Source organism: Carassius carassius, chromosome 5, assembly GCF_963082965.1.
Source record: "Carassius carassius chromosome 5, fCarCar2.1, whole genome shotgun sequence".
Taxonomy (NCBI): domain Eukaryota; kingdom Metazoa; phylum Chordata; class Actinopteri; order Cypriniformes; family Cyprinidae; genus Carassius; species Carassius carassius.
In genome coordinates this window covers 30,593,249-30,602,643 of record NC_081759.1, presented here as the reverse complement: position 1 = coordinate 30,602,643, position 9,395 = coordinate 30,593,249, and the positions used below count along the sequence as shown (strand labels likewise).

The 9,395-nt window shown below is 36.7% G+C and overlaps 1 protein-coding gene across 1 annotated transcript in view; it reads right to left on the bottom strand.

Annotated features, from left to right (window-relative positions):
* Positions 1 to 688: 688 nt before the first annotated feature.
* fibcd1b (fibrinogen C domain containing 1b) overlaps positions 689 to 9,395 on the bottom strand; it is a 75,669-nt gene continuing 66,962 nt past the window's right edge. Inside the window, exons 6-7 of the mRNA XM_059550573.1 lie at positions 4,447 to 4,626; positions 689 to 959 (exon numbers count right to left, since the gene is read on the bottom strand). Of these exons, the coding sequence (XP_059406556.1) occupies positions 691 to 959; positions 4,447 to 4,626 (449 nt within the window). The 3' untranslated portion in view covers positions 689 to 690. The remainder of the gene's footprint in view (positions 960 to 4,446; positions 4,627 to 9,395) is intronic.

Sequence of the window (9,395 nt, the reverse complement as noted above, 5' to 3'; positions counted from 1 at the left end):
TGGCAATGGCGATCACACAAAGTGGCCAATATGCTCACTAATGGCCTGTCAGACAGAAGAGAGACAAACTCCCACAGAAACCTTTGCACTGCTCTCCTCCTAGACCGCCTCTCTCTCTCTCATTTCCCTCCCATCTTCCACACTTTCTTCTTTTGTACTAGCCTTCTTCAAATATGAAGACTTAGTGGAGATTTGGCCTTGGCATGTGTGTTTAGCATATTAACTGCGTGTTAAACAATAAGAGGGAGAACGGAAACGGGCTTTGCTGACAGAAGAAACCATTCCAACATTTAATTGTCACACATTGTCCTTCATTAATTCATTCCTTAACCGGTGGCAAGATAATAGGATCCTTGATTCAGTGTCATTTTTTTTTTTCTTCTCAGAATCGAAGTGTGACTCACAGTATTGAGTCAGTGCAGGAGTGAGCTCAGATCTGACAGCTGGGGTGTAAAGAAACTTCAAGGCCTGGTGATATAGAGATTGTCATATGGAGGGCAGGACTTACAGCACGGCCACACAACAGTGTGACTTTTCTGCCAAATGAATAAACAGGACAACAGAAAGCTCTTTTTCAGATTAGCAAAAACCACTGTCCTTATTGTTTTCCACACCATAAATCCCATATTAAAGTCTTTTTAACATTTTTTTTAATTTCCTTACATTTAAATTTGACTTTTTGTGTGCAGGTTACTTGCTTTCTCGCTCTTCACGCGTTGGCCGAATTTTCATTTCCGTGAATTTTAGCGAGTACTGCCAACCGGTCCAGGACGACCATTCAATCCCATCGGCGTAAGAGGTGTGCTGTCCACGCAGGTACTGGCCGTTCAGGTTGGATGTGTGGCAGTTGCGATACCACCAGGCGCCGTGGTAGAATGAAGCACAGTTGTTCTCCGAGTGATCGTTGTCTCTGTCTTTTGTGGTGAACTTCATTCCATTGTGCTTAAGCAATGAATCTCCTGTGTACAGGTGCACACAAAAATAAAAGGAAAACAGCAGAAAGATAATTAAATTATTGTTCAAAAATTTGGGGTCAGTAAGATTTTGTAAACTGTTTTTCTTTTAAGAGAGATGAATACTCTGTTTCAGCAAGGTTACTTCAATATGTTTATACATATATATATATATATATATATATATATATATATATATATATATATATATATATATATATATTAAACTGTAATATTTCACAGTATTACTGTTTTTACTGTATGTCTGATCAAATAAATTCAGCCTTGGTAAGCGACTTTTTTCAAAACATTTTACAAATTTTACCAGCCCCAAACTTCTAAATGTTAATGAGTGTTTAAGTTGCAACAGAGCTGATTTGTGTGATACTAGAAATAACAATGTGAAAATAATCACAGATGATTTTCAATCACACAAACAAATGCTTTGCTCCTGTCTCCTACCCTCACACTTCCATAAGACCTCAACATTTTGCATCGGATGACTCACTCTGCATTGAATGATTTCATCAGACTTACCATATCCTTTTTGATGATCATCTTTAAAGAACTTGTGCGCAAACGCGTGTAGGTGCTACTCTATAATTAGCTGAAATGTGTTAAGTTATGTGTTACTGTATGTGTTAAGTTACACACTCCATGCTGTCTAGAACCTGCAAATGAATGAGTACTTTATTGACTGATGACATTTAAGTGCACACATAGCACACATGAGTACTACATTAATATAAAGGCAACTACTGTAGATAATTCCATGTGTAAAGATACAATTGTATACCAATAGACAAGCTTGACATTGTAAAGGCATACCATTTAAATAAGGTTGGGAAGACTTGTTTTCTCTTATGTTCAACAAAGCTGCATATATTTGACCAAAATACAGCAAACTGTAATACTGTGAAACTTTTGATTACTTAATATGTCCTTGAATAAAAAAATATATATAAAACAAATTATTATAATAATCTTACTGACTCGAAAACTAGAAATTAGACAAATTTCACTAGTACTTTTCAGCTTTTCACTTGTGCAGCTGTAGGCATCTGAAGGCAACAATGATGTGGATAATCTCCATAAAGTTAAAATAGAAGTACAAAATATTAATGAAATGAAGTATGCTGTAAGAGGAGCTAATAAATGGTTGAAGCATCACCCATGCATGCATTAATTTCTATTTTAGTAAATGGGTTCGAATTAACTACAATGGTACATCAGTAGATAACCATGCACGTATCTCTGAATGATAATGGCATGTATGTGCTGCAGCTTTCTGTTATTTTGAGAAGTAAAGAAGATTTGTATCTTGCAGCTTCTTTTTATTACAGCTATTGTGTCAGGCAAGTATTTCGAGATCCAAAATTCTTTCAGAAATCTGTGGGGCAAGAGTCAACTTGTGGGTCAGTGACATGTCTTCTTCCCTCAAGAAGTGTCTTGTAGCATCAGTCTTATCAGTTGGCATCAGACACAGGGTGTGGTGGGCCAACAGAAACAAACCTTCACCATTTCTGTGGCTGAAAAGGGGATTTGGAAAGCCATCCTGCCTGCTGTCCACTTCACTGGATTTCTTGGCAGGAGGGCAGGTGGTGATGTGTCTGTTGCCCTATAAACTGTTCCTATCAGCTCAACATGAACAGAGAATAACATCCAAACAAGAGCTCGAACAAAGTGTTCCATGGAGATGGAGAGAGACAGGAAAAAAAGAAAGTGTACCAGAATGAGTACAATAGTGGTAAATGTCAGGTGGTATTTCTAAACCACTAAGGGACGATTCACAGAAAAGGATAACATTTCCAGACTGAAAGCTCTAAACCTCCAATCCTCTTCTCTAACAGCCCATGACCTTGAAGATCTCCAATCTTCTGATCCACAGTCAGTTTGACTCAATAACGTCAAAGACAATACGCAGAGAAACAGATCCCAGACCAGCGCTCAATTTCCCAGCAGAAACGCGTGTCATTCAAGCTTGACAGATTTTGTCCGCAGCTATGGGAATAAGCCATTAGTCACACTAGGGTCACACGGAGCACACAGAAAATACTTGTATTGCTGCCATTGACATTTCTGCATTGAGAGTGTTATATCCAGACATGTCCTTGCAAACTCTCAGATTCAGTCACATGCTCTTGGGAATCACTTTTCATTTGTCAATGGGATACTATTATTGATGTGGTAATATCATATGTGACTTTCTAAAAATGCTTGGTATAAATGTGTAACCTGCATAAAACATATTGTATGTGCACAAACTTATGCATGGGCTTATTTGTGCTCACATGCTGGTGTGAATAAGGAGTCACCTTGACGCTGTCTGTATTTTGAGAAGTATTAAGCCCCACCAGGCCGGCCCAGAGCACAACTGTCTGTCAAAATTCAATGCAAATGATCACAATAATATTCTCTGTGCTGTGATTAGGGGAGACCTGTCAGGCAGCAAACAGGAATCCAGCAGCTCAAGGGCACAGAGACGCTGCCCAGCAGAGACCACCTGCTCACCTGACACCAGCGCTACAGACACGATCCAATTCAATCCTGGATATACCTGCTGTACAGACAGGAGATCTCTCACCTCTCTCCTTCACGCTCTCTTCATGGTGTATTTGTGTGTTTTCCTCTGCACCTGCCCTCAGAATGCTCTTTCTATTTCTGTTTATCTCACTGCTCTCTTGTTTCGTACAGGATTCTGAGGAGCTTTCCAATTCCGTTTGTGTCTGTTCTTGACATTTGTCTTACGTCAATGGTAGTAATCGACAGGGAAGCATTTTGTGTGGGTGTGTGTAAGTTTGCAAGGACTGGGTGATAATATCAGATTTCTAAATAATCCTGATAATGATTGTTAAGATTCTAAGAACTTTTCTTTAATTGCAGCATTAAAAATATATATTGAGATGTGAATAAGTTTGCAGTCTGTTTTTAATATGATGCAATAAAAATATAGTGTACCGCAAAATAATGATAAGGAATGTCTTGATATTGTATAATCCCTTGCAGATTGCATGCAAAAACATTCAACATGACCAAGTATAGTCAGAATCATACTGGCTATAGAAATTATTCAAATCAGCTGGTACTTTTTAATGAGCACTTAAAAAAAGAAAATCTAATCTGAATCAAATTTAGAGCTTGTGAATCGGAATCAAATTGAATAAGGGAATGTGTATTTATACCCAGCCTTAGTGTTTGTCTTTTGTGTGGTGATTTGCAGAGGATGTGTGATAGAGCTATGTTTTGTTTGCGGCTGAGAAGTGACAAAGAGTGAATTAAGTGCTATGATTATTCTGTCTATGCCACCGAGCACTGAAATGGACCAATTATCTGAATGAATAAGCACTTATTATTGTTTACAAAGATGTAATAATGCTAACTGATTTGCATACCAGGTCTTTCGAAGTTAGCATGATTTAAATAGGGCATACTAATTACACAATATTGAATATATCGATCTATGGTCTGTAAATATGTAAATATGTGTATGTACCTGCAGTTCCGGTGTAATCAGCAATGGTGAGAGGGTAACCATCATCCTCAGGATCAACAGAGAACAGTCCAACTCCAAACACACCATACTGTGCGAAAGCTGTGCTGTTCTCGAAATCTTCAAGATCTATGCGCAGTTCGTAGTTTCCTTGGATAGAGAGAGCATGGATTTGTTTCAACCCTGATGAGAGAAACAGAGAATTAATTTCAAGATTATTTTTAGCCATAGGAAGTATAATTGGATTATGAGTGTAAAGTATGAATTAGGGCTGTGAATATTTTAATATTCTAAGCCAAATAAATGTATAGTCTACATAAAGTTTTTTTTTTTGAGAGAGAGAGAAATATCTGTTTAATAAGCACTTTTTAAGTGCTATTAAGTATAATCAGGTCTATACTGCCAATATACACACCTTTGCTAAATTGATTTATTTTTATTATTATTATTTTGAGCATAAAATAAGTAATTATCAGATTTTGTTATTGTTGATCCTTTAGTACAATTTAATGAATTCATTTAAATAATGTTTATGTACTTACAATGATCATTGCATAAACCAATTTAAATAAAAGTATTTTTAGTGTTGCCTTTGTGAAAATTAGCTCAATGATTCATCAATTACTCTTTCTGCTCTCCTATTCGAATGAGATATATATTTATATTTTTTATATATAGATATATCTATATATTTGGTTTCACTTCAGATCTTTTCAATGCATTAATTTGTTAAATATGTAATAAAGTTACTTGTCAAAACATTTAGTATCCATATTTCTGTGCTTAGGCACCTATTGTATCTGTTAGTTTTCTTCTTCTTCTGCTCCGGAAGTCTATGGCAGCCCACAGAACTGCTTGCGGGAAAGTAATGAAATTTGCAACACACAGATAGAGGACAATCTCAATATTAGCCCCGATATACTTCCATTGAAATCGAAGAACGAACTGATATGACATTTTGACCAAAATCAGGCCAAAATAAAGTTAGTTTTGAGTTTGTTTCGGCAGTTCGAAACAGCTGACCAAAGCAAACTTTCTGGGGGAGTTCGTTTTGGCTCCTAAACACCTTTGACCTTCTATTGGTCAGTGGTGGTTACGCAGTCGGTGGGTGTGTTCAGAAACTTCACCTTCTTTGACGTGTAATTTTGTTTTTCCTGGTTCATTTCTGGCCTGACAGGAGAACAACATCTCCTGAATACATTGGAGTGTTGAATAGCTGAGCTGGCACAAATATATCCGCACCTTTATGACTCGTGGAAGATTCTAAGAAAGCATTTAATTCCTAGAAAAGAAATTGCAACAAAGTTTGGTGTCCCAGAGTTATGCAAAAAGAGACAGAGAAACATCCAAGACAAGTTTTCCAAAGCCATGAAAAGAATGAAAGGAAAGAGTAAAGATATATATTTTTTGATTGATTTGTTTATTTACGTGTCAAGCACCAAGGTGCCCAGCCCTCATGGGCTTCCAGCCCTCATGGGCTTTAAAGTAAAGATATAAGGTAGCAACTACCAAATACATGTGTTTCAAATAAATGTTACAGCATACTGCTGCTGCTGCTGTTGTTCTTTCAGTAAGCAAATTTAAATGGTATACAATAAATGAACACCAATAAAATAAAGGAATAACTGAAATTTCTTTCAACATCATGCTAAAGTTTTCAGACTATGAGCCATTCACACTTCCCATAAAGGATTGATTATAGAAATAGAATGGTTCTTTTATATTGCAAACATGATACTTGACTCGAATTGCAGCTAATCATTATTTCATTGTCTAGAATAATCTGACCATTGGGGCGTTGTTGTGTTTAGGGGATATGCGCGGGCGTCATGACACGTTTACATTAATCTACACCCCACCTCCAGTAGCGTGGGGGTGTTGGAAATTTCAAAAAACAGTATACCATCTCAGAAACTCAGAATGCAACAGGCATATAACAAGAGCATAAAACGCCAGCAAAAAAAAAACAACAACAAAAAAAAACCTATCATAGCCTCCGTGAGCAGAAACATAAAATCTGCATTATTATGTTAATTATTTGAAATGTGTTAAACAGCCAATATGAATCGCAAAAATAAACCAGATTTTTCCTATGTCTAGTATGAATGTGTGATTTATTTTCACTTTCTGTGGCTTGCATATAAAATTATGCAAAAAAAAAACAAAACAAAAAAACATTATTATTATGCAGAGCAAATGCATACTTTAAAAATTCATACATTGCTACTATGCATTAAAGCTGCATGGAAAACAACAAGGTCTTAAGGGAGATTCAAACTTTTCTTATTTTGTTGTTTTTGTTCACATTTCCAGTACCAGACCCATAAACACTGGGTAGAAAAAAAAATCTTGCAAAATCCGTCCTCAGACATAAACTCTGAGTTGAATTATCAAAGTTAATTTGACATGTAGGATGCAGTATAACTACAAACATATGAGTTTCCACACAAGGAAATTGATAAAGAAGAGAAGAATGAATGGAAAATGAGGAGGGAAACAGCAACTTTCCTTGAGTGCATAAAAAAGCGTCTCTTTTTGCTTCATTCAAAATATAAATCAAATTATTTATTTTTAAAAAGAGGAAAAGAAACCTGCTACTTTCACATGTAATTTACATAACTTTTATTCAGTCTTAATTAAATCCCTTGAGATTTTCCCTGAGGCTAGTTTGGAATAATTAAACACTGGTAGTATTATACGCCCTTCTTTCTTTCTACCAAAGAAAGGGCCAAACAGGCAAGTCTGTGCGTATAAAACTCAGGTGTGCCAGAATTTTCAATTAAGCATTATTGTGAAGACATTTCACTAAGCTGCATTCTGTCTTGAATTATCATACTGATTGCTCAATTAACAAGAGAGAGTGAATGTGAGTCAAGGTGTGCTGCTGGATGGCTTCTTCAGGTGAATGTTTCTTCTTTTATTATTACAAACTAAAGCCGAATTTATGATGAAGGTTCTGGGAACACATTAGTCCCCAAACCACAGCTAAGCCAACCCCCACGCACATATATTTTGAAAGGGAGAGAGAAAGTGCATATGATAGATTGTAAATACGCTCGCTCTTCTACAGCACACATTCTGTGCCTTCTGCCAGATGCCCTGCTATTGTGATATGGGCAGTCAACACCCATGAAGTCCGGGCAGTTCCTATTTGCCAGTAAACATAAATAGACACTGATATATTGAGGCAGAAAGCGGATTGTGTGTTGAGCACAAATTTAAGAGAGCAGTATAATAAAAAGCCTAAGGGCATCGGCAGTCACACTGCACACCTGTGATACATACCACTCTAAAAATGACATATTCCAGCAATTATGCAGGGAAAAATTGGGTCAGAACAATCCATAAAATTTCAAAGCTCCTCTAGGTTTCTATACACACACAAACCCACCCTCAACGAATACTGATATCATTCTAAAACAGGAAACATAAAACACTTATTTTAGATGTGCATAATAAACATGTTAAATTGTTAGTCATTTAAATAATAGTGATATATTCCATCTTCTGCCAGCTAGACAAAAGACAACATCTTGATTCTGATTAATGTGTTAATGTCTTCAATTTGCAGCTAATCTGAGTGATACAATTGTCTGGCTCATTAACAATTCATACAGACTGTGCACAGCCATACTTCTCTTTTTGCCATGGTTAAAGGTTCAAATATTAATGATTTATTTGCTTAGATTTGAAAAGTGTGTTGCGAGGGAAATGCATTGAGCGGTTATAAATATCCCTCAAGCCATTTTTCCAAATTCACATGGTTTTACTACAGGAAAAATACACAGCACTTGAATCATTACATTCCATCCTTTTTTCCTTCTGTCCTCTTTCAGTTACATTTCTGCAAGTTAAAATATTCATAATGCTTTTTCTCTCTATTTGACTGAGCAAAAGAAAAGGAAATAAAGAAGAGGGGAAGGGAATAAAGAACTAACAGGAAGCAATGTGAAGTGTGTGTTTGGTGAAGAAGAATGAACAGGAGGCATGAACAGTGCGATGGAGAGATGGAGGGCAGCGGAGAGGGCAGAAAGTGGAGGGGTGTCTTTGAACACCTGTCTATTCTTTCTCTCTCTCCCATCAAGACAAGAGACGAACAGAAAGGATCTCCCACAGACTTCAAAGAGAGAAGCTTGGGGGGGGGGGAATGCAATTTGTGTGAGCTCTTTCTCACACACAAACGCAACTGAAGATGACACACACAGAAAAAACACCAACGTGCTGACAAGATTCAAAGGTTTGTGATAAAAAAAGAATAATAATAATCCACATGCACACTCACAAATACGCAAAAATATCATTCTCTTTTCTTAGTGACTGCTGTAGAGAACTTTTGGAAATGCAAGCTGAATATTAACCCGTTGTTATGTCTCTGGCCATTCTTCGGCTTGACCTGATTTCCAAAAGCTGATTAAAGTAATATTCTAGTTTGTAGAACGAAGAATAAAAATTTGAGAACAAAATAAAATGGTGGCAAATGTCTTTATACATTTTGGGTAATTTAAAAACCTTTAATTAACATAACTGAACATTAATTTGCAATAGTAGCATTTTTTTTTAATAATATGTCAACATAAGTCAACATGCAACATGTGGATTTTTCATGCTCCACAGCTATTGAAATATTTTCCTTTTTTTTTTTTACGTCCTGAAGACCAAAACTAGATGAAAACATTGGGATGGATGCCCTGAGCTACACCAGAGACCTCTGGATCAGTGTGGATGAGATTTCATCACCTATTTTCACTGTGTTCTAGTATCCAGTTACAGAAGGAAAACCTAAGTTTAAAGAGCAGCTCAGAAAAAGTGACACCTGAGGGGGAAAAGCAGCTATATAGTCTCTAACTCACTTCCTGACACATAGTATGTGTCACACGTGTGTAGATGTTCAAAAGCAGAGAGCACAGCCAGATAAATGACTCAGCAGGAGAGCTGTATGCAAAAGCAAAGAG